This window comes from Tenrec ecaudatus, chromosome 4, assembly GCF_050624435.1.
Source record: "Tenrec ecaudatus isolate mTenEca1 chromosome 4, mTenEca1.hap1, whole genome shotgun sequence".
Taxonomy (NCBI): Eukaryota; Metazoa; Chordata; class Mammalia; order Afrosoricida; family Tenrecidae; genus Tenrec; species Tenrec ecaudatus.
Window position 1 is genome coordinate 99,092,525 of NC_134533.1, and position 26,152 is coordinate 99,118,676.

A 26,152-nucleotide genomic window follows, 5' to 3' on the forward strand; every position below is an offset into this window, starting at 1 on the left:
ACTGAGGAGGCCAACAACCACCGCCCATTGTTCTGGAAGGGATCACATGATTAGACGGTTCGGATCACGAGGGAGGAAACAAGTGGAACAAAATTCATAATCACTAAAGACCTGGTGACGTAGTGGTTTATGTGTTGAGCTGCTAACTATACGGTCAGCAGCCTGAACCCACCAGCTCAGCGGTTCTCAACTTGTGGGTCCTGACCCTTTTTATGGGTTGAATGACCCTTTCACAGGGGTCCCCTGATTCATAACAGTAGCAAAATTAGTTATGAAGTAGCAGGGAAACTAATTTCATGTTTTGGGGTCATGACAACGTGAGTAACTGTATTAAAGGGTCGTGGCATAAGAAGGTTGCAAACCACGGCACTGGCTCCTGTGAAGATTTACAGCCTTGGAAACCTTATATCCGGTCAGAACCAAACCGATGGCAGTGGTCCAATAGAAACTAGTAAGACCTCTAAGATGGTGGCCCTTAATGACCCTTCAGTTCTGGAAATGAACCCGGGCTCTGTTTTCTGCCAAATAATACGAAGTCTGCAAAGAGAGCAGTGGCACTAAGGAGTTACCCAGGCCTCGGGGTAACCAGCCCTTGGAGCTCAGGAGGGCCAAGCTCAGAACACTAGGAAAGTTGCAGGAACGCAACCAAGGAACATGGGAGGTGGGATAAATGATGTCATTGTATGGAGATGGCGGTCAGTAAGGTGAAACAAAATGAGTTATTGACTGGAAAACTGATTTACTTGTAAGCCTTTACCTAGTTCACAGTAAAAAGTTTTTTTTAAAAGGTACCCCAGAGATAAAGTGCTTGGTTTTAGCAAATTGCCCTTCAAGTAGGCATCCAGGCAGTGGGGGTTTGCACATCTTTAGCTGAGGCCTGTAGTGATGGAGCTGGTGAAGCCGAGGCCCTGGAAAGGCCTACACAGTTGGATCCGCTCCACCTACGCTCTCAGGCTGTGACTCCTGGGCCTTTGCACCTGCGCCGTGCTCCCCGTGCTGCTCGTGGAACCCTGGAGGCACTGCCAGTGTTTCTAAGCTAACCACATAATGTCTAAACAGTTTTAGCTGTAAAGTGATGAAACATTAAAATACAACAGATTTTATGAACTATTTAATCAAATGCAATTAAGACCAAGCATTTATGCTTAATATTTGTGTAGAAACCACTTCTCATCGCTTGACATACATTGTATCTACCCATCCTGAAAAATACTGAGTATCCGTATGCTATTATAAGAGATAACTGTTATACCCTATGTTATTTTAATGTTTCCAAGATAAGTCTTTCTAGATCATTGAGACTATGGGGAGCAGTGGTCCTCAACCTTCCTAATGCTGTGACATGACCCTTTAATACAGTTCCTCATGTTGTGGTGACCGACCCCCTCCCCCCCAACCATAAAATTATTTTTGTTGCTACTTCATAACTCTGGTTTTGCTACTGTTATGAATCAGGTGACCATGTGAAAGGGCCGGTCGACTCCTAAAGGGGTCGCGACCTACGGTTGAGAACCACTGATCTAGAATGCCCTTGAGCTATTGCCGGAGAAAACAGTACAGAGAAAATAGACGAGACTCGTCAGTTAATGGTGGTGGTGGGCTGAGTTGCTTATATAAAAGTTGCATCCATGGATTTGTTTCGTTTCTGGCAGGGCATTTTGTCTAGCCTACTCAGAAATGTTCAGTATGGATTTGCTTGTCACCTTCTTGGTAACTGGGAGTGTTTCTCACATGGTTAGATTTATCCTGTATTAGTGTTAGGACTACTGGAAGCCCTGGAACAGTTGAAAACTTGAATGCAGTCATAAGTACACATTGGCTGTGGTTCCAGTTTGTAACTAAATGTGCTTTCCTCGCTGTAGACACATGAGCCAATAGACGCACAAGGACATCCTTATTTGGAAGGCATTGGTGTCTAATGTGGTCACCGAAAGCTGGTGAAGGTTTGGTATCACTGCCTAGACTTGTCTGCCTTCCTGGGCCTTCACTAAGGACCGCCAGCTTCAGTCGCCTCATTGCAAATGACATCGAAGGTGGTGCTGGGCACATCTTGTTCCCTATATCTTCACAGTTGGCGTTCTGTTTTCCGTCTCTCGACTGGGAGTTAGAAATGAGACTTGTGTTAAACCGGCATAAGAAAGTTCACTTTGTAGCATTTGATGTCTAGGAGTTACATTTTTAAAACAGTGTTTGCAATTAGTTTTAAATTCATGTAAGCAAAACCTGAGAAAAAGAGGGTGGATTCTTGTGGGTCCATCAGTGTCTTTTATTATTGTAAGGGTTCAGAGCGTGAAAGAGTATGTTACATTGCTTGTGCTTACCAATCTCTCTGGAGCTAACAACGCCGACAGTTTTATTGGTATATAACTCACAGCCCATACAGTTCAGTAGTTCAATCACATCAAGAAGAGTTGTACACTTATCACCACAAGGAGTGTAGAACAGTCTCTTCATTTTTATACTCCTTGCTATTAGCTCCCATTTCCCCCAACCTCCCTTGCCATATAGGCCCAAGGAACTAGCAATCCAAGTGCTTTCTCTCTGGATTTCATATACAGGGAAAGATATAAAAAAAGAAACAACAATTTACAAGAATAACAAACTAACACAGATAAAAATGTCAATCAGAAAACATTAAAAACCAGAAAAAGGTTAAGGGATCACAGGGGAGATTGGATGGGAGGGTGCTGAACTTGAACCTGACTCCATCTGCAGCAACCCCCTTGCCGGTGCGGTCTGCATGACAGCAAGGTATTCGCATCCAAGGCCTAGGTAATTTTGATGTAAGAGGTGTGAGGACCACGTTTTGAAGAACATTTATACTAGATTGCGTGTGACTTAAAATTTCTCAGTGTGATTTTTCTTTTGCTGGCTGGGGGGAGAGGTGGTGGTTTCGCAATTCTGTCATTTAATTTTTTTTCAATTCTTTAAAAATTTTTAAGTTGATCTTTATGAGAGAAGATGTAAGTTATGATCAAGAAACTTGAATTCTGGCTTTTTGTCTATTAATACGGGTCTCAATTCATACTCTTAAAAAAGGGAAGAACATAATTAATGGCATCTGCCCTTTTCTTTGTTATGAAATAGGCCAATTTTGAGCTTTTGGAGGGAAAATATTCCCAGTCGTGTGGCATTATGAAAAGAACATTGTTACTCACTGTTCATTGCTGACTGTGGCAGACAGTACGTGTTATATAGAGCCGTATAGGATTTAGGTCACAGCGTTAATTGGTAGTTAAAGAATAACCCAATAGCTAAAGCCATGTGAAATCTAGATCGGAAGAACTGTGTTTCCGGAAGCCTCCACTTGACCTTTAGCACTATTCTCATGACCGAGTGGTTCCACTCTCACCCCGTCCTTACAAACACCTCCAAGGGAGAACTGTATATAAGCACACCATCCTTATATGGCAACATAGTTCAATTGTGTCTAAGTTGATTTCATACTCGTGATTTTAATTTTATAACTTAGAGCCGCAGGCTGGATTACAGTCTGATGTATAGCTTGTGAAGTAGAATCTAGTGAAGTAGAATCTAGTGTCACGTTTGTTATTAGGTGTTTCTGCTCACTCTTGATCATACTTTTTTAAACCTCTTTTGACAACCTTTAGAGATAGCCTAATCACTTAGATTTCAAATTCAGATGCTTATTTCTGGCCATAGAAAAACTGCATGGTAGAGGCAAAGTGAATAAATCTTTTCAGTGCTTTGGTATCTAAAAGTAGTCTGTGGCAGAAGTATATAAATATAAGAAGTATATGGTTGAGATTTAGGAAATGCAGCTCAAATGCGGATTAGATGGAACAATGTAGCATTGTTCCTTGAGTCAGTTAAGCCTGTAGGTTTTGCTAGCTTGGGAACAACCTCTAGCATGTGACTCTATAAATAACACGCAACAAACGTAAGCTTGATAAGTGAGCAATAAATCCAGGCGACTGCCCACCCTTCTAAATTGTCGAGTTAGCTGCTATAATCGTATACTGAGGACCGACAGCCACAGCAGACGTTTAAAATTAAAATGTTCTTCATACGCATTTTTCATTATTCCATTTCCCAGTTTTTTGTGAGCTTAAAAAATTTTGTTAAGCGACCTTATAAAAAGAATCCTTTAGCTTGGTTATGTGTTTCTTTCTCGTTAGTAGATACTGAGGTTTTTTGGCCTTGCATAGATTCAAGTCTAAATTTTCTCTTTGTTTACGGATGATGGGATTTAGGCTCTCCAGCTGTGTCTTGTATCGCTGTCATTTATTTTACTTTTAACAGAAAAATAATGCAATTTCAAGCCGTTTCCCCTAATGTACTTCAGTCACAAGCCCAGACAGCAGAGGGGGAGTTCCCAAAGTTACATTTTGTCAACACCTGACAGGTCACTTTTGCCCAAAAAAGAAAAAAAATTACTTATGTTTGCTTTTTCTCTATTGGAACCACAGTGAAAGGTGCTCTAAAGGTCTGCTAGGGTGATCAAGATTCCTTAGACAGCTGCATTTAAAATAGGTATCGTTCTTAATACTGACTTTGACTGAGCAGCGTAAGCCACGCCATCAGTGTGGGCAAGTTAAAAAGTGGGGGTGGGCAACTATGAAGATCATCTCTTGGAATTGCAAAACTCAGTCACTGTGACCTTCCTGAGGGGTCTTCTGCACCTTCCTTAAAATACATGATCTATTATTAAAAATTATTGTTTTATGTAAGGCAGCATTCCTGCATACATGTTGTGAAGGAGCCCACGTGTGTTTCATTAACACAAATGTTGTACTAACACTCACCCCTCCCCCCCCAATAAAAAAGGACGCGAAGGAACATGAGTCAGAGGCGGTGCTATGACTGGGAGCCTGTTTGCAGCTCCCCTGTTATCTCAGAGACATACGTCAGCACGTTTTCTTTGGAATAAGCTTTCTGTGTCTGTATGAATCAGAGCCTGCCTAGTCCTTTAGACCCAGTCACGGAATCTGGGCAGAGTGGCAAGGGCTAGTGCGTTAAGTAGCTGTGTGTGCAGACAAACAGCTCGAGACTCTACCGCCAGGATTTTCTGATGTCCGTTTTACAAGTTTTTTACTTTAGTGGAACATTTTCAGAGGCGGATTATGTGAAACGGGCTTAAAAGCATACGGTATAGTTAAGATATAAGTTTATCTACTTTCACAGATAGAACTACTAGCCCTAGATTTCAACACAGGAGTGGCAGCATTTTACAAGTGGACACCCAGTTTAGTTAGTAAGCACCTAGCCCTCGCTTCCCTCCTGGTCCGACGGCCTTTGTGTTCCCCTGGACCCTTCTGGATACCTACCTGCATCGTTACACTTAACACCTCAGGCAGGAAGCGTGGGTTAGGTGTGTATTTCTCTTGGGAGCAGGATTTTGTTTTTATCCTCAAAATGTAAAGAGCTTTTTACTCACCACGTGTCCTGCAGTGCATGCTAATTGATCTGCGGAGATTTAGCTCACAGCAGTCACCTGTGGCTAAGGAATAAAGTTTCCCTTCAGCCACAGCATTCTAGCACCAGAGCAAACCCTGGGCGAGGAGGTGTAAGGATTGCTGAACGGAGCGGATAGGACCCGGTGGGGGAACACCTGCTCTCTGTATAAGTTTATGGTTTCTTAAAGCAGTGGTTCTCAGCCTTTTGTGGGGTTGCGGATGGGGTGAGGCCCACTACCCCCTTGCATAATAAATATTTGGTTGTCTCGCTGTACCGAGGTGAAAGGCACAGGAAATGTGGCTCGTTGCCGCGAGCCGCCACCAAGTCTGTCCCCGCTCTCTGCGAGCCCGTGTGCAGAAGAGACCACCTGGTGGTTTTCTGGATTCGGACACTTGGAAAGCGATTCCCAGGCTTCAGAGATTGCTGCTGGGCGAGTTCAGATCACCAGCCTTGAGGAGTTGAACCCTTAGTCTGTTTGTTCCACCCAGGGACTCCTAATTTAAGTACATTTTAGAAACTCAGAAATTGATCCTAATATAAGTAATTTGTGAAATAACACACGAATGGAATAATGCCTGGGCCTGACGAGCACACGCCATAGTACAGTAGTCAAGTGACTGGATCTATTTGTATGATGACCGAGTGTGAAAGGCATGTTGTGTTGGTAGCTAAACACTGAATTTAAGTACTCGTTAAGCTTTGGTGGCGCCCAGGTAGTGCAGTGGTTGGGCAGCTGTGGACTGCGATCCTCAGGGTCAGCAGTTCAAACCTATCAACTGCTCTGCAGTCGAAAGACAGGACCTTCTGTTCCTGTGAACTCACAGAGGCAGTTCTAGCCTGTTCTTCAGGTGGCTATGAATCAGCACCAACTCTATGGCAATGAGTTTTGTTTTTAATTAAAAAAACTATTGTATGTCCACATCACCTGTGGATTTCATTAAAATGCAGATAATCTGGTTAGAGTGAGATTTAAGATTCTGTGCTTCTTCTAAAGCAGCCGAGGTGGTGGGTGGGTGGTGCTGGCCTGTGTGCACCACATGCAGGAGTAGACGTGAAGTGTTAGTTATCCATTCTTCCTTGATGGTCAACTCTCTGTCAGTGACGGCACCATGTCTAGCTCTAAAACCATTCTACTAATTACATTAAACAAATAAACTTGCTCTAACCTATTAGTCGGTCCAAGAAGTCATCACAATGTTTCTCACTGTAAAACCCGTTCCCCGCTATGTTGCTTACATAAGGGTTATGTTTTTCATATTTACTAATCAAGGAGACCTAGCGGTATACTGATGAAGTGCTTTGTTTCGAACCATACATCCATCCATTGTATAAAAGCACATTTCTACATTCGTTGCTCTCATCATTCTCAAAACATTTGCTCCCCACTTAAGCCCTTGGCATCAGCTCCTCATTTTTTTAAAATCATTTTATTGGGGCCTTATACAATCTTATCACAATCCATACATACATCAATTGTGGAAAGCACATTTGTTGCCCTCATTATTCTCAAAACATTTGCTCTCTAGTTAAGCCCTAGGCATCAGTTCCTCATTTCCCCCTCCCTCCCCGCTCCCCCTTCTCTTATGAACCCTTGATAATTTATAAATTATTATTTTGTCATATCTTACGCTGTCTGACATCTCCCTTCACCCACTTTTCTGTTGTCCATGCCCCAGGGAGGAGGCCACATGTAATTCCTTGTAATCGGCTCCCCCTTTGAGCTGGAATAGTTTCAATTGGCTACAGATTTGGACTGTTTTCTTTTTTGTATTTGATAATAAAACTCAAGCACTGTCAAAAAATTGGAAGAGCATCTTGGAATTTAAGACTTTAAAGTTTAGACTTTGGTTGGCAAATTAGATGTGTTGCTTATAATTTGCCTGGATTTAGATCGACAGAGTTGACCATCTATGGCTTACGTAAAAAATAGTTGTATAGAGAAATTTTCAATCATTTATATTTGGATATATTGGGTTATGGGGAGATTTTATTCCCAGATTATTTTTCTGCTCTTTTAGCAGCCTCTGTGTTCTTCCCTGGCCCCAAACCTCTGGCCCCAGACTATGGACTTCCGGTGAAAACCAAACTCCTTTTCAAAGCACTTAAAGTTTTGACTCTGTCATCTTCACCTGGGTCTGATCTTACTCTTAAAGCACTCTTGTCGGACAGTGTAAGACATGACAGAAATAATAATGATTTATAAATTATCAAGGATTCACGAGGGAGGGCCAGGAGGGAGGGGAAAAAAGAGCTGATACCAAGGGCTCAAGTGGAGAGCAAAATGTGTTGAAAATGATGATGGCAACAAGTGTACAAATATGCTTGACACAGTGGATGGATGTATGGATTGTGATGAGTTGTACGAACCCCCAGTAAAATGATTTTTAAAAAACCACTTTCTTGACTTGGCTCATGTACCACATTGTTTTAAACATTGGACCAGACCAGGAAGGAAGTTAGGGCACGTGTTTGAAAGCCTTTTGTGTACCAAGAGCTGCAGTCCTACTTGCTGTTTTGTATGTTATTGAATTTAATCTTCACAACCCTAGGAAGTAAGTGAAAAGGTCACACTGGTTTTACAAAAGGCAGACCAGACTGGTAACATGACCTGTCACCACGCCCAGGCATCATCAGAACTGTGATGACTGCTGGTTTTCTTGCTCTTCTCCAAAGGCGAGGGTGGGGTAGGGTTATCCCTACAGATTTAGGCGTTTAAAAGGTTAAGTAAAAATTAGGTACTTTGGGAGCCCTTTGTTGCTTTTCCAAAACAACCAAAAAAAATACCTGTAGAAGAAAAAGTAATAAATATTTTAGGTGGGGGACCCCAACAACAACCAGATTTTTAATAATGTAGCCAAGAATACTAATTATTTCATAAAATTGTTATGTAAAGTAACTATGTTAAGAATAGGTTTGCTATTCTTAAAACTTCTATCTTTCGACATACCATTACCACTATATTCCTGTGTTGTAGGAAATGGTTGGTCAATCTTATTGATTCTGTTTCCGAGTGATATTATTTGTAAAAACTCACTGGTAAAATGGCCGACTATCACCTTGGAAAATCGTTGAGACTAACACAAGTAAAAAGGGCATTGGGACAGCAGCTGACACTCTTTCTAGAGGGTTGCTGAGGCCAGTCACTCTGTTTTCCGAGTCTCTGTGGCCTGAGTGACTCCAGGAGATTGTTTTGTGAAGTGAATGAGAACCATTGTGATTTCTGATCTTAAGGAGAGGGATTTGGACTGCTTCATCTCTGCTTGTCCTGATTCCAACACCAGATTTTCCAGCCCCACTTCTGCAGCGTCCCCTCCTTTTTGTCTGCTGCCCTTGGACCATCATCCTGGGAGCAGGGAATAGAAGTTGGCAACTTGCTCGTATGCATTAAGATTCCAGGAGGTGGTCCATGTATCGAATTGGTGGGGCCCTTGTATTGTCATAGCTGTGGTGTCACTGGTCCCATACTGGAACGGGCAGGGCATGCTATCTAAAAGCTGGTGAATTTCTCTTCCTTGTTATTGGGGGTGGGGGGTGGGCGAGATGCAGAAGATGGATGCTTATCCCAGGATTTTCGTCCCTGGTTGGGTGGTTGCAGCAGGCAGGCATTCTTAGTCCTGCTTTTAACCTCCTGGCTTGCCTAGAGGGCTAAGGAACTCCCATCTCCAGTAGATTGTAAAGGTCGCTGGAGCCCTGTCTGTGATCCTTTGAATTGCGTTGCTGATAAGATAAAATTATTGATGAGATAGCATTCTAGTTCTATGGCAGGAGGATTAATGACAGGATGTCATTTCCTTACTGCTTAAATGGCTATTTATCATGAGGTGATTGAGGAAGAAAGAACTTCAATTAGAGCTTTAAATACGTGCACCAAAAATCATTTTTGGTTTGGAGGGTTCTTTTTAAAAATAACCCGTATTTTCTTCTCCTCTCTCCAGTTTCCAAAGTAAGTGTTAGTTCATGATCTATGATTAGGGGAAACAAGGAAAGCAGAGCTCTTTGATTTTGACAATCCCAAGTCAGCTGCAAGTGGACCCTGTTAAAACATCTTAATGTCTCATCGGGGTTATTAATGCTCTCCCCCCGCCCGCCCCCCACTATCATGACCCCAATTCTACCTTACAAATCTGGCTAGACCAGAGCATGTACACAGGTACAGATAAGAGCTGGAAACACAGGGAATCCAGGACAGATTAAACCCCTCAGGACCAATATTGAGAGTAGCCATACCAGGAGGGTAAAGGTAAGGTGGGGGAGAGATGATCTACCTATAACCCCCCCCTCACCACCACCCAGGGGGATGGACAACAGAAAAGTGGTTGAAGGGAGACATCGGTCAGTGTAAGACATGAAAAAATAATAAGAATTTATAAATTATCAAGGGTTCATGAGGGAGGGGGGAGGAATGAGAAGCTGATACCAAGGGCTCAAATAAAATAGAAAATGTTTTGAGAATGATGATGACAACAAATGTACAAATGTGCTTGACACAGTGGATGGCTGGATGGATATATGGATGGATAGATGGATTGTGATAAGAGTTGTATGAGTCCCTGATAAAATGATTAAAAAAAACAAACACCCAAAACATCTTAATGTCAATCCTTCCCATAGACCCATTCTCATCTACAGCACTCTACTCCAACTTACAGTGTTAGCTCTTTCTCAGTCAGCCTATGCCTACTGTTTTCACAACTCCTTTAAAAACTTTATTATGAATAAGGTCCGTGGTATTAAATATAAAGTATTTTCAACTGCAGCATAATATTCAATCATATATAAACAACAAAATAGAAACAAATAAATTCGCTGCCATCCAGGAAACTTCTCGTGACCCATCTGGACAGGGCAGAACTGCCCCCATGGGTTTTTGAGACTGTCACTCTTTGTGGGAGTAGAAAGCCCTTTCTATCTAGACTTGTAGGTAAAAAATGTAGTTAAAAAACCATGGAATTTTCCCACAAGCTTTTTGAAGTCCTCTTGTATAACCACATTTATTTAACTACTCTTCTATTAGTAGTGTTAGCTAGCGTTCACATTTTTGCTGGTATAAATGATACTGAAGAAAAGTTTATGCATAAATCTTACTGTACTTCTCTGTTAGGATAACTTTTAAAGGTAATTTCATGTGTTTAATCTTCTTTGGGTTTCACAGAAGCAAATCTTGCTGAAGGATGAAAACTTAATATTTATCGAATGTTCAAATACCTGTAGCCTTTCGTTCGTCGCATGTGTAGTTTTCAATCCTCCATTTTACAGATGAAGAAATCCATATGCATGCCTGTATAAGATAGTTTGTAGTTAGCTAATATTTAGACAATGTGAGAGCCTTTCTATAAGAAGAGACTCTCAGGAGAATGCAAATTTAGAGGGGAAGTTTTTATTCTATTCTGTCTCAGACTACCTTTGACTGTTTTCATCTTTTCGTGCCTACGTCAAGATTGTTGCAGACCTAAAGTTGTATATTAATTGGCATCTTTATCACTCAGAAGAAAGAAAACCCAGCTGCAGTCGCATCCATTGCACCTCATGGGGATCCCATGTGTGTCAGCGGAGACCTGTGCTCCGGGGGTTTGGTTTGGTTTGGTTTGATTTTTCATGGCGGGTTTTGTGAAAGTTGACCATCAGGTCTTCTTTCCAATGAGCCTCTGGGTAAACTCAGTCTTAATGACTTTCAGTACTTAATGGTCTGGGCCATTCATGGCCTCTCTCTTATCTCTAGGAGAAAAAAAAATGGATGACTTCCTTGTTCATCTTGAGACCTAGTCATGCGCGTTATCTTTGAGGTAGAAGTGGGTAATACTGAAGCAGAAGAAAGATGGAGCAGTCAGGGACAGTTCTCTGTCTTGTAGGGTTGCTCTGAGTAGGCGTAATCGCTGCTGAAAGCCCCAGCTGTGTTTCTGGCCACTGCACTTCTTATGCAGCGCCTGCCTGTTGTCACTAGAGGCGTGAGGGTTGCTACAGTGCTGCACAGATTTCAGCAGAGCATCCAGACGGAGATGGAGAAGGAAGAAAGACCTGGTACTCTACTTCCAAACCCAGCCAGGGGATCCCAGTAACGGTCCAGTTGTGGGAGTGATGTACTGAGCAGTATTGCCTGAGGGGAACTGCTTGCCAGCTAAAAACAACCATCATTACCTTCTGGGTGGAAATGATTTCCCTTCATGTGAAAATTCAGGCACAACTTTTCAAATCTTGCAGTTTTGGGGTCTAAAAGGAAAAGGTTGAGCATTTAAGTCAGAAAACATGTCTGATAGAGTTAGCGGTGTGAACGTGGAGATGACTGGATGTTTCTCCATACCATGCTATGCCCATTATTTCCTACAGCTAATGCAGTTGTGTTTCTTCCCCTTTGTTATCTCAGTCACATCGACCAGACAACAACATGGCAGGACCCCAGGAAGGCCATGCTGTCGCAGATGAGCGTCACAGCCCCCACCAGCCCACCCGTGCAGCCGGCCATGATAAACTCGGCCTCAGGTGAGCGAGGCGCCGTACTGAGAGCTCAGAGGAATGCTGATGGTTTGGTAAACTTCCCCATTGGAGAATAGTAGTTATGCTTTTACGGAAACTGGCCATGGGGGATGTCTATTTTTTTATACCTTTTCCTGTGGGATGCACTTTATTCCCAAACAACGTGCTAAATGCTACCCTCTGTTCGGTGGCTAATACATAAAGGGGACAGTAAGTAAAAGCTCGCACTTCTTAATGCTTCAGTTCTGAAGCAACTCGCTTGCTTAATATTGACTCATGGTGGCGTTTGGGGGCCTCTTGTGTCTAATACTTTGAAGCTTCCCGTGTTCTGAAGCATTCAGTCTTTCCTGAGAATAACTGAAGTATACCCTTATTCTCAGATCCAGCACTGATGTTGAACATTTATATCTTACCATTTTCACGGAAGATAAACCGTAGTATAGTATAGTTTTTCTGCCTAGTATTTGGCTAGCTATTAAAAACCCACCCTGTTGTTTTCCTCATCTGCCAGGTGGACTGTGATAGGATGACATTACTTACAGTGCCCCTGACAGTCAGGTGGAATGTTCAAGGAAATGAACGAGGAGATTTTATTTATTTAATTTTTTTTTTGCAATGCTAGGACAGGGTAGGTACTAATGCAAAGTTGACTTCCGTCTCCTTCGTTGTAGTTGCAGATGCCCTTCAGTGAGTTCTGGCCCTCAGGGACCCCATGTACGACAGATAAAGCACGACTGGGTGGGGACATCCACACCACCGTTGTTCCAGGGGAGCCCATGCTTGCAGCTGCTGTGGTCATCCGTCTCATGGGGAGGCTCTCTGATCTCTGTCACTGAGGTCCTGTCGCCAAGATTGGTTTCTCTCATGTAGTGTGGGACAAAAGCTTGCCACCCACACTTTTTGTAAGGCCGATTTGATCTTAACTTCTGGAAGTACAGGGTTCATTCAGTATTCTTCAATACTCTAGCTCAAATGCAGTTCTTCTCTGGTCTGTATTAATTGTTCAGCTTTTCACACGTATGTGAAACAATTAAAACATCATGGCTTGGGTCTGGCTACCCTGGTCCTCAAAGTGTGACATATTTGCCCTTTAACATGTCAAAGACGTCCCAGCCAGCAGATTTGCCTGATATGATGCCCATCATTTGGTTTCTTGACTGCTAGTTCTATGGGTATTGATTGTGACTCCAGAAAAATTAAATAATTGCTGGTCCAGTTAGGAGAATATTTGTTTTCTTTATGTTGAGGTATAACCTGTAGCGAAGGCTATAGCCTTAGTTCGTTACCTCTAAGTACTTCTTGATAGCCTCTTCCCTTTCAGCAAGCAGGTGGGTCCTCTGCAGCTATTACATTGTTAACAAACTGTCTGTAGTCCTGCTGTCACGCTCTTCCCCATACAGTCCAGCTTCTCCACTTATTTGGTCAGAAGAAGGACGGTGAAAGACTACAACTGGCGCACACCTCTCCTGGTTTTGCGCCATGCAGGGTCCCCTTGTTCTGTTGTAATGCCTGCTCCTTGGTCTGGGGACGGATTCTCTGTAGGCCTAGTTACGTGTCTGGAACTTCGTTCTTCTTAATACTCTCCAGAGGTTTCATGTTTCACGCAGTGGAATGTCTTTGCACGTCATAGACGACGATCTATTTTGCTGTTGTCTGCTTTCAGCCAAGACCCACGGAAGGTCGGCAATATAGCCTTCATTCTGCATCCTCTTCAGATCTGGCTTGAGTGTCTAGCAGTTCTGTCTTAATATACTGCTTCAACTATTTTTCAACGTGATTTGTGTGTCTTCTTGTTTAATTCGGTATCTTCCTTTGAAATTTGGGCACAGATAGGGATTTCTTTCAGGGAGTTGGCCAGGTGGCTGTCTCCCAAGCTTCTTGATGAGCGAGCTTCCAGTGGTGCCTTCATTGGTTGAAACATCTCACTTGGCATTGTGTCAGTTCCCAGGGCTTCGTTTTTCGCTTCAGTCTTCAGTAGAGTGTGGGTTTCTTCCTAGGGAGTCGGTTCTTGATCGTGAAGTGGTTTGGAACATTGACCAATTCATGTTGGTACAGGGCTCTTGCTCTTCTGATGCTTCTCGTGCCCTTTAACGTCTTGCCTATAGAATCTTCCAGTGGTGAAACATGCCATTGGAATTTTTCCGTAGTTTTTTCAGTTTGAGAAATGCTGAGTATGTTCAGTCTATTTTTTATATCTTTTAGCTTCAGGTCTTTCCACATGTCATTATAATCCTTTACTTGAGCAAGAAGTACATCCTTTGAAATCTGCTCAGCTCTTGTGCATCATTATTTCTTCCTTTTGCTTTAGCTACTTTACATTCAAGAGCAAGTTTCAGGACTTTGCTCTCTCTTTCCTATCTTTTTAATGATTCTTTGTTTTCTTGATGTCCTCTGGCCTTTGGCCATTAGAATGCAGTGCATCTGATCTAGTTTGATATCTATTCTTCTTTCCTGCGTTGTTAGATGCTATCTGACATTTTTCACCTCCACTCTTTGGGACCGTAGCCATAAGGAACCTATTAGTATGAGAAGCTTCAAAAAGTTTGTGGGAAATGGAATTAAAAAGATAATCTGATTTTTCCACAAGGTTTTTGAAGCCCCTTGTGCTTTTGTACATATTTTTTAAAGAGAATAGGTAAACTCTACTCCCCACCCCCCAATCTCTCGAATGCAAGTCATAGGGACTAAACATTTGGACTGACTGGCCCTGTTTGTCCTTTGTACCACTCCTGCAACACAGTGTCTCTCTCTCTCTCTCTCTCTCTCTCTCTCTCTCTCTCTCTCTCTCTCTCTCTCTCTCTCTCTCTCTCTCTCTCTCTCTCTCATTCCGACTGCTGAGTGGCCTGGTTCAGGTCATAGATGGCCACAGTAGTCAGTAGCAGCCAACTGATAGATCCATATAGGTCGCTGTAGAGCTGCCGTGTACTCTCCAAGAGTGTAGGCCTTTATGGGAGTAGAAAGCTTCATCTTTCACTCGTGGAGTGGTTGTTTGAACAGCTGACCTTGTTGTTAAGCACCTCACTCATAGCCCATTACACCATCAGGGCTCGTCCGCGCTGAAGCTGGTTCTGTCTGGACAACCTCATCGCCTTCATCACACCCTTTGAACTGTGCGTCTAGTCTCACCTTCCTTTTTTATTTGCTCTTCCTTGATTAACTCACTCCCTAAATATAATAAGGACATGGGAGAGAAATTATACTTCTTTGGCCTGAATTATGTGAAATATATGTTTATTATAGCTTGTTAGCATTGATGGCCAAATCTTAAAATAACAAGTATGTCAAGAAAACATACCGTTTCGATCCAGAAACCGCTTGGTACCAACGGGGCCAGTAGTTACTTGTTCATGTGGTTAGCTGCTGTCAAGTCACCCCTGACCCACGGTGATCATATGTGTATCAAGGGAGAGCTGTGCTCTGTGGATTGTTGCTTAAAATAATCATGCATTGTGTCTTTGGTGAGTGTTACATCATAAACTTGCACTACCACCCCCTTCTAATGAGTTCTATACAAGTTATTCAGTAACATTGAGTATATTTTAAAAACTTACTTTTTGTTCTTGAGAATACACACAAAACTTCACATCAGCTCAGATTTTACATGTGCAATTTGGTGACAATCCAGAGTGCTTTTGCCTTAGGCAAGGTTCTCAAGAGATAAGCAAAACCAGTGAAGCTGATGTATGTGTAAAGAAATATTTATATCAGGAAGATGGCTCACATCGTTGTAGAAGCAGGCAAGTTCAAATCCAGGCAAGTTTGAAATCTGTGGCTTAGATGTTAGGTTTGAGACTTCTGGCTGGTTTTGTCGCAGAAACTGATAGACTCAAGGTCAGCAGGAAGGCAACAAACAGGCTGGTGTCTACAGAGGCACATGTATCCAAGGCCAAGGCTGGCAGGTCAGGTGGCTGGCCCAGAGTCCAAAGAACTGGAGGTCAATGAGCCAGCTACAGGAACCAGGCCCAGCAAAAAGCATGCACGTTCCCAAGCTGTCTGCTTATCAGAAGCTGGCCACATGCCCAAGGAACCGTTTCTTCCATGGATTGTCTCAGGGCTGGGATCTGATTACGGGTGTTCCACCCCATCCAAATCTTCACCTAACTGATTGGTTGCTTAGAGCAGATCCCACTGTAGGAGCTGATTGCATTGTCTTAGACCCTGTCCTGGGATTTACTAGGTCTTAATGCCAAACCAATGAGAATCTTGGCCCAAGCAAATTGACACAAAACCTCCACTACCAGTTTTCAGTGGCTTCAGCTGTGCAAGTAGACCACCAAGCATTTCTTGTAGTCCGTTAGAGCAGGCGCTCCCTGCAACCTGTTCCTCGTCATAGCGACGTGTGAGCTTCTAATGCATGAGAGGCCTTGGCTGGGGATTGAACCTTGGTGTTCCACATGGCAGGCAAGAATTCTACCACTGAACCATCCTGCCCTCGGTAACTGTTTAAGAAGCATTAAAAACCGCGTGCCTTGATTGCATTAGCATGTGTAATGGGTTCACTGTTTTAATGTTGTAGAGTCAGACGTGCTTTTCTGTGTACATTATTAACGCTCTAGTCTCCGAGCGCAGCACTTTTAGATCCCCTCTTAGGAAACACTGCATGGAATTCCTAGGAAATGCCTCAAGATGGGTGGAGAAAGGTGAGACATGTCAGTGGAATGTGTCGGAGGTGCAGGGAGGGGAAATGTTCAGGACGAAGGACTAAGGAAGGTGAGTGGTGTAAAGCCAGAATATCTACATGCTCTCTTATTCCTGCCTTGTTCCGTATGTCCCAGAGCACAGAGCACTTCGTGGAGATTTTTGACAAGAAAAATACAGGTAGATAACAGATGTAAAACAGAAAAATGATAGGTAAAACATATGCAATTTTTAACTTCAAAAAGCACAGAAAAAAAGGTATAAGGTTGAGTGAAGTTGTAGGCTAGCAGCACATTTTAGGAGTTAATAATTTCTATTTCATGTTCTGAAATTCTGCCTTTTCACGTTTGCCGCTAAGAGGCGGGCTGTTTGAATCTCAGCTCTGCCACCCTTGGCTCTGAGGGCTTGGCCAGTTCCTCTTCTCTCCCCGTGCTGCAGTTTCTTATATGGAAAACGGGGATAATAATAACACTGGACTCAAGGATATGAGGAGGGTTAAAAACTACAATTCATCTAACCAAATTCACTGCCATCAAGTCCATGACAACCCTATGCACAGGGTAGAACTGCCGCTCTGTGTTTCCGAGATGTAACTCTCAGCGGGCGTCGAAAGCCCGTCTCCCTCCCACAGACGGGGTGGTGGTTCCAGAGTCCTGAGCGGGCAGCTAGCAGGCCTGCATGGAACCACGATGCAGCCGGCGTGTACATAGTGATTGGTACATCGCTGGCAATCATTAATACTAGTATTTTGCATAGATGAAAGATAAATGTGATTTGATCTGATATTTATGTTTTTAATCTATTTACTATTAGCTAGTCCTTTTAAATATTGTTAGTCCTTTTAAAATAATTTTTTAAATGTGTTACTGTGCTTTGAGACCATGTTTATTGCGTAAGCGTTTTGTTTAATCCTCAAACTTGGGTCCCTAGACTCATCCTTATTCTTGCACAGTATTTCAGTTGTGTGTGTGTGTGTGTGTATGTGTCACACGTTTGTGTATGCATGCATCCATTGATGGACATGTAGATGGCTTCGATCTCTTTACGATAGTGAACATGGGTATGTGCATACCTATTTGTGTCACAGTTTTGATTTCCCTAGCATATATACCTAGGACTGGAATGGCTGGATTATATGGAATTTCTATTTCTAGCTATTTGAGGCAACTTTTTTCCCACTGTGATATACCATTTTTCAATCCCACTCACAGTATATGTGTTTTGATTATTCTTATCATTGCCATTTTTGTAGGGATGAGATAATATCTCCTTGTAGTTTGGAGTTGTATCTGTCTTGTCCCTTGGTGGTGGAGTGGCTTAAGCAATGGGCTGCTAACTGCAAGGTTAGTGGTTCAAACCCACTAGCCATTCTGTGGTAGAAAGATGAGATGATCTACTCCCATAAAGATTTACAGCCTCAAAAGTCCCTAGGAACAGTTTTAGTCTGGCTTAGAGGGCTGCTTTGGAGCCCAGGTGGAATAGTGGAGTATGCACTGGGCTGCTCACCCTAAGGTTAGCAGTTTGAAACCATTAGCAACTGAGCAAGAGAATGATGAGGCTTTCTGCTCTGGCACAGATTTACTGTCTCAGAAACCCACAGGGGCAGCTCTCCCCTTCCCCATAGGCTAACTAGGAGTCAGCGTTGACCTAATGGCAGTGAGGTCAGTGAGAGAGGACTGCAATAAGGCAGGATCGACTGCAGTAGTGATTTCTTTTTAATGGCTAATGATCAGGAGCAGCTTTTCATGTGTTTATTAACTACCTATTTGTCATCCTAAAGTGAAATATCCCTTGCCCAACTTTTAAATTGGATTGTTTGTCTTTTCGTTGTTGAGGTATTAAAATTTTCTATACATTTGTAGAGATCCTTGTCAGATGTGTTGTCAAAAGAATGTTCCCAGTCTATAGGTTCCTTTTTACTCTGATGGAAAAGTCTTTCGATGAGCAAAAGTATTTAATTTCTAAGAGAGCTTACTTAACCTAGTTTGTCGTCTGTTGTTTGTGTATTTTCAAGTAGTTTGGTAGTGCCATAAATTAGCACCCATAACTTTATCCTGCATTATTGCGGCGTGGCAGTGTCTGGCTTCCTCTGACTTCACTTGGTAGGGAATCAAACTTGAGAGCAACCCAATGCCAAGTCCTGTGAAGTCAGACATGCTCCCTGGATCAGAAATACTCAGGACACAGTTCTTCAGTCAGGACAGGCCTTTCTCTGGCCTTTGGTCCCCTGGCTTAGCCTGACTTCTGCTCTGCTCAGGCAAGGCACAGAACTCTTTTGCTGCTGTGGATAAATGCCCACAGCACTCCCCTCTTTAGTGTAAGCCTCGGTCAGCAAGCAGGTGGGTCAGCAAGCAGGTGCCGAGCTCTCGCCTGGCGTCTCAGCAACCCTAGCTCCTCATTCGAGTGCCTGGAGATACCTGCGCAGCACTAAGCCTCCTGCCCGATGGCACACAGCTTTACGTGTTCCCCGAGCCACTGATTGCTCTTGAACTCCAGTGCTTGGTTTTCCTGCTGCTTCTTCTGCCGCTTCCCTGGTGTGACAGCTTTCTATCCTTTCATTGATATGGTTCAATGCAAAGGGGTCTTGGCATTGAATGGACCTGCTCCAGTCCTGTCTCTTCAGTCTTGATGGATCCAGGTTTGGATGGTAGGGAGACTGCCCCTCCTAATTCTGAGATAGTGCATCATAAGCCCAGCGGATGACACATTGAGCAATACCCTAGTTGGACTTCAAGGTTTTTACATCTATAGTTACCTGGAGTCACAGCTCAAGACTGGCTCGTTTAATTTTATCAGCATCTTCTCCCACCTTCTCTTACTTGACCCACCAAAAAAAAGTTGTTTGGTAAGAGTTATAAAGATTATAGCTTGAGAGGCCATATGAAATAATTCATTGCACTCCTATGATATAACAAGAATATTATAGTTTAGGCTTACCATTTAGGTCTTTGATTCCATTTTAAGGGTTTTGTTTTTTTTGTGGCCTATCATGTGAGGTATGCACCATGTTTTTGCGAATGGATAGCCAGTCTTGCCAGCACCATTTATTAAATAGACCATCTCTTCCCCATTAAGTGGACTTTGATCTTTTATTCAGATTAGCTGTTCGTTACTGATTGGCTTAACTGCTGTTGCATTCTCAATTCTGCTCTGTTAGTCTATGCATCTGTTGTAGTAGAAATCTGCTCTACCTGGCCTGTATATTAGATCTGCTATCTAATAGTAGAAAGTCTTCTAGTTTGTTCTTCTTCAGTAATGCTTTACTTATTCAGGGCCTCTTTTTATTTGACATTAGTGAATAGTTGTTTCATTTTGTTAAAGACTGCAATCGGGTTTGGATTGGGATTTTGTGTTATAACTTCAGATTGCTCTCGGTAGTATTGACATTTTGCAGTGTTAGTCTTTGTATCCATGAACATAGTGTATTTTTTATTTACTAGGTCTCTTGGTTTCTTGTGATAGTCTTTTGCTGTTTCCCTATGTAAGTCGTACATCTCTGGGTAGATTTATTCCTAGGTTTTTTATCTATTGGGAAGTCTATTATAAGTGATATTGGTTTAATGATTTCCTTTTGGAATTCTTGAGAGAGTACTCCAGTTGAATGTTTGTATGTTGGTGTTATATTCTGCCCTTGCGCTGTTTTTCTAGTAATTTCAGTAACTTAATTATGCAAACCCTGGGATTTTTCTACTTATATAATCATGTCATCTGCAAATAAGGGTAATTTTATTTCAGCCCTGCCATAAATATAAATTGCATACCTTTTATTTTCCTTTTTTCCTTTATCGCTCTGGCTAGCACTGTAGGGTTGCTATGAGTCAGAATGAACTCAATGGCAGGCAGAGCTGAGAGGACTTTCAGCTCCAGTACAATGTTGAACAAGAGTGCGATAGTGTCATCCTTGCCTTGTTCGTTTTCTTCAGGGGAATGCTCTCAACCCTTTTACATTGAGAATAACATTGGCACACATTGGTTTTGTGTATGTGCCCTTAACTATGTTGAGGAATTTTATATAACTTTTAAAATACTGATTATTCTTGTTCTGCTATTAAATACAGAAATTAATCAGGTTTGAAGTAGATATATGGTGTTATGTTTCCTTTTTCATATTATTTAAATTTGAGAATTGTGTTCAAAATTATCCAAATATCAAATGTACACATCTGTTTAGTTATAAATTTCCCAAGTATTATTTCTTCCTTATCCTCTTAGCATTACTTTAGAAGGTATCTTCTTTGGAAGCGAGAAATTTATTGAAACCCAAGATTATTGAGCCCCTTCACCGGATCCTGGTTGTTCAGTGATGGCTAGTCAGTTCTGACTCATAAAAACTCTACTGTCATTGCCCGGTCCTGTACCGTCCTCATGGTTGTTACGATGGTTGAGTGTATTTTTGCAGTTACTCGTCAGTTCTTTTTGATGAGAGTTTTCTGTGTTGATGACCCTCTGCTTGACCATTTTGACCAAGTCTTGCCATTCTCCTTTGTATTGAGATTCTGAATATACTGGTACTTTTCATTCTTCTGGCAAGAACGATGTATTCAGCAATCTTCACCAAGACTAATTCAATGTATCCTTCTCTGGTCTAACTTCATTCTTGCCCAAGCTGTGCATTCATCTGAGATGATTTAAAATGCTGTACCCGATCTTAGAGGGTGAATCATAAGTATTTGTTTGAACTCTGTTGTTAGGTGCCATCATGTTTGTTTGTTCTGACTCTGAAGGAGCCTATGTACAACAGAACAGAACCCTGCCTGGCCTCGGCCATCTCACAGATGTCTTCATGTTTGAGCCCATTGTTGTAGCCATTGTGTCCGTCCATGGTGTAGAATGGCTACTCCTTTGCTGACCCCTTACTTTACCAAGCATAATGTCCTCTTCCAAGGATGAATTCCTCCCATTAACAAAGTAAAATGTATTTGAATTCTGAAGGTTAATAGGATTTTAGTGTGAATCTAATGAAGTAGAATAAGAAGGTACTTATTTTTGCTGTTTTAACCAATAACTCTAATTTAGATTTATAAGAAAACATTGTTAAGGAATATAATTGTGAAAATTGAGATTCATTACTCTCATGGCCACCAGCTGACTCAGTAGAAGGAGTTATTAGCCATGTTTTAAAATAGAAATGTCAGTGTTCAACTTTTCTTCAGTGAGTATTTTGTAGATTTTTGGGAACTGCTCAACTTTGGAGTCAAAAGGGTATGCAGGAGTTTAAGTTGCTTGCATTTGAGAACAAAATAAAATGATCTTTTGTTTCCTCTCTGTATAAGTGCTGGACTGCTGTGTTATCTTTCCCCTGATTTCTAAATTCTCTTGTTACTCTAATGCTATAATAATTTAATGACTCATAGGAGGAATATTTGTGTGAAAGATTAAGATGTTCATTCTTTAAAACTGATATCCGTAGATTACCATATAAAGACAGTGTAAGTGAAACAAAATAAACCGTGCAGCGGAGTTTTCCAAAATGATGTTTTCTTTTGATGTTATTACATACTCACTGCCTTTGAGTCAGTTCTGACTCAGAGCTACCTTACAGGACAGAGAACTGTCCCAAGACTAATTCTTTCCTGGAGTGGAAAGCCACGTCTTTTACTTGAGGAACACACAGCTCCTGGGTTAGAACTGCAGACCATCTAGTAAGCACTCGGCCACCAGAGTTACTTCTTTTGAGAGTTATTAGGGTTAAAAAACAAAACAAAACCCTGAACCCACCAGCAAGTCAATTCTGATTCATGGCAGCCAGGATGGAGTAGTAAAACTTGCTTTAGGTTAAATTTTTACTAAAAGGAACTAAACCTTCTGCGAACAAGTTGCTTTCAGTTCACCGAGACCCAGTACCCAGTGTGAGATTTCAAGACAGTGGTATCTTTACTGTCGTAGGAGACCTCGTCCTAGGAGCACCTGTGGGCCTAAAACACGAGCTAACCAATGAATGCTTACGATTCATGGTAACCTCATAGGACCGGGTAGAGCGGCCCTCGAGGTTTCCAAGACAGTTACTCTTAGAGTAGAAATTCTTGTATTAGCTGTCTCCCTTACAGTGGCTAATGGTTTTGAACTGCTGACCTTATGGTTAACAACCTGAAGCATAGCCCACGCCGCCGCCAGGACCCCGTTAATAAAAGAAAGTGACTTATCTGTTCGAGTAACTTCAAGTGTAAATGGACTACATTGTTTTGTCCCAGTAGAACTTTTCACAAAGCTCAGCTTAAAAAAATAAACTTACTAAAAACTTGAAGCGCTTTCATCAAGTGAAAATGTAAAACACTCAAGTTGCAATTAAGAAAATGAGAAGAGTTGCATATTAGAAAGTTCTCTGAGTTTATACTTGGCCTCCTCTTCTCGGGACTTCATTTTTCTGTAACACGACAAGCAGGGAAATGATCTTTTAGCAACTGCACGAAATCCTTCATTCATCAAATATCAAGTGACTATCTTGCACGGGCTCAGCGAAGGCCAGTGGGATCACAGTCAAGACAAGACAAACTTTTCCATATAAAACAATAAAAGTTCGTGGCAGAGGGTGCGCCCAGTGCAGCGGCAGCAGGGAGGACAAACACATGAGTCAGCAAGCACAGACGGCTGTGGAAGACTTCTTTAAAGGGCAAGCGGTCATCAGTTCCCTCAATAGGAATAGGACAGTCTTCTAGATAATAAGAACATAAAATAATAAGTAAACCATGTGACAGTTTAGCATGCAAAGAAAATGGAAGTGTTAAGGGTGGTAGAGTGATTGGCTGAGGATGGGATGGAGGGAGGTAGTATTTGAAACATGGGCCTCTTTGAGTGGAGCCCCAAAGAGGCTCCTATACCTGGAGTGGAGCCAGCAAGAAATCCCAAAACCAACCCATTGCCCTGTGACCTATCTCATCTTCCTGCCACAGACTGCCGTTTGCAGCCCAAGCTTACCTGACAGTACTGCTGGAGCTCTTTTCCATGCCCGCATGGGCTCCCTGAGCCCCTACCGCGCACATATACACACTTAATTGAAGCAACAAAAAAAGTGTTTTTATTTTTTTTTAATTTTTACTTATTTTTTCTCTGCTGAGCAATCTCACCTAAACTCTGCCTAGACTGCATATTGTTTATTTATTTAAGTTATTTAAAAATAATTGTATTGGGGTGCCCTTACAAATCTTATAACAATCCAGCATTCAGTTGTATTAAGCACACTTGTATATATGTTGCCATCAACACTCCCAAAACATTTTCTTCGGGTATCAGCTCCTCTTTTTGACCTCCTTCTCCCGACTATAATATTGTAAAATACTCCAGACTTGTACATGATCATCTTTCCATTGTGACTACCAAAAAATTTGAATAATATAGGAAGTACTTTGATTTAGGGATTGTTTAGGCTTATCCTGGGTCAAGTCCATATGGATTTCAGACGTCTCTTTGGAAGCAAAAGTTCAGAAGAATCGTGTATAATTTGAAAACCACAATTTCAAATGTGTATATCAAGGTATCACAAATTAACCTGTTGTTAGTTTCTACTAAGAAGTTTTACCACCTTTGTGTCCTAAGCATCCTTGAAAAATTGACAACTTATCCAGTCATTAAAAAAAAACAACTGTTTTTAGTACACAGTAAGTTCTTCCCATGACACACGCCCTTTGGGTAAACTCAAATGTAAAATTGTGAATACAAAACACTATGCAATAAGTACTCAAAATTCAAAAGGAGTGACATTTCAGTTCATAGGCAGGGACGATTTAGAGAAGTGAGACAGAATTAAGGAAAGCTTAGCAGGGACATAGCACGGGAAGAATGGAACGTGAGCGGCTAAGACGGAGGTGAGTGCAGCGTATGTGGTGAAGCAAAGTGCATGACACTGCTGAGAGCTTGTCAGGTGGTTGTTGGGCGGCTTGTTAAAATGCTGATTCCAATTTAGTCCATCTAGGGAGGAAAGGCAAATGCAGCAGGGGGGCAAACCTGAATGAACCGGTTAGAAGCCCTGATGACACTGCTAAGTAGGTACCGGAAAGACAGGAATGAACCAGCCACCCGGCTGGGAGACTGACACTGAGTAATTAGCAAAGTTGATAGAATCCAGTCACCCAAGAGAAAGCTCCTGATAAAGTAACAGGAAAGGCAAGGCCTAGTTTATGTTGAAGTATTGCCATCCAGGACAGTGGGACTCAGTGGCTCCGGAGATGAGTTCCAGTAGGCAGGCCTGGGGAGTGAAGTGTCAGGGGAGGAGGGGCTGAAGAAAGACCAAGGAGGCGGATGAAATGATCTTGGAATAGCCTAGAATGTTGGAAGTTTTTAGGATCTGTGCAGTGCTGCGCAATACCTGACTTCAGAGGACATTGAATAACTAACTCAACTCAAGAGCTAAAGTTTTTCTGTGGGCCATTGGGGCTGGTGGGGGTGGCATTGAAAGCCCTGAGGTGTTGAACTACTTCCTCAAAGGAAACGAGGCCAGGTGGCCCTTGGGTGCATACAAAGTTTTAACATTGGAATTGGTTAGGACCGATTTAGAGGCTGTTGTTGAAATTTAGTCATGCACAACTGAAAATCTACCTCCGAGCTTTATATGAAAGGCCAATGCAAATGGCGTTTCCAGTAAAAACTACGCAGAATACGGGGAGATAGTTCGCAAAGTGTCAGGACCCAGTTGGTGAAGAGGAGAGGCTGGCGTTGACCCTGAGAAGTGAGAGCTTGGGGATTCTGATGAGAGCCGTGGGATTTCGTGAACATTCCAGGGAAAAGAATATTAGACTTTTGGATTGTCTTTCCTATTTATATTGCAGAGAAAAGAGGTTGACCGTGAACCTTTGGGCAGAGCCTGGGGTTGAGGGGGCTCTAGGGAAGAAGTAGCCACCGGCTTCAGTAAAGATTGAGGACTTTGGAAAGACTGCCGCGGAGCCAGTCTCCGTGTTCTTGGGTCACTGTAGGTTTAGTGTAAGAAAGGCCTGAAGCTTACTCATTGATTTAAAATCACCACATGCAGTAAATAAAAGGGCTGCTCATGAATAATTTGTTGTGAGGATGGTTGTTTTCCAAGTAAGAGCAAATTTACATACCATTAAATTGCAAGCGCTAATGGCAACCTTGGGCGGAACCCTGGATTTAATGTCCAGTGTGACCTGTGAGGGGTTACCAGAACCCTGGATTTAATGTCCAGTGAGATCTGTGAGGGGTGACCGGAACCCTGGATTTAATGTCCAGTGAGATCTGTGAGGGGTGACCGGAACCCTGGATTTAATGTCCAGTGAGATCTGTGAGGGGTGACCGGAACCCTGGATTTAATGTCCAGTGAGATCTGTGAGGGGTGACCGGGGAATTCTCTCACCTTTCTGTCTTGTTTTACTGGGAAATATTTGAGTTTTCCTTTTGACAGGTTTCTTCCTTACACACTGCAATAATACCTATATGATTGGTTTGTTAATGAATTCATGTGTATATAGTATAAGAAAAATTTGTGATTTATCATAGTACAAGAGACCAGAATTTCTCAAAACTGAAATTGCTGAGTATTTTGAATTAAATTCCTTCGCAAGTTCATTGACTATACTTGTTCAGCCGCCCCTCTTGTAAGCTGAGTGCTCAGTGGCAGCGGTGTGCTTCGGAAACTCCGTGTCCCGCGTGACTTCGTATTCTCGAATGTGGGGCA

The 26,152-nt window shown here is 42.3% G+C and overlaps 1 protein-coding gene across 12 annotated transcripts in view; it reads left to right on the forward strand.

Annotated features, from left to right (window-relative positions):
- The window catches only part of YAP1 (Yes1 associated transcriptional regulator), a 122,569-nt gene that overhangs the window by 49,277 nt on the left and 47,140 nt on the right, over positions 1-26,152 (forward strand). For all 12 annotated transcript variants that reach the window (XM_075546511.1, XM_075546503.1, XM_075546512.1 and 9 more), the window contains exon 3: positions 11,780-11,895. In XM_075546511.1, the coding sequence (XP_075402626.1) occupies positions 11,780-11,895 (116 nt within the window). The remainder of the gene's footprint in view (positions 1-11,779; positions 11,896-26,152) is intronic.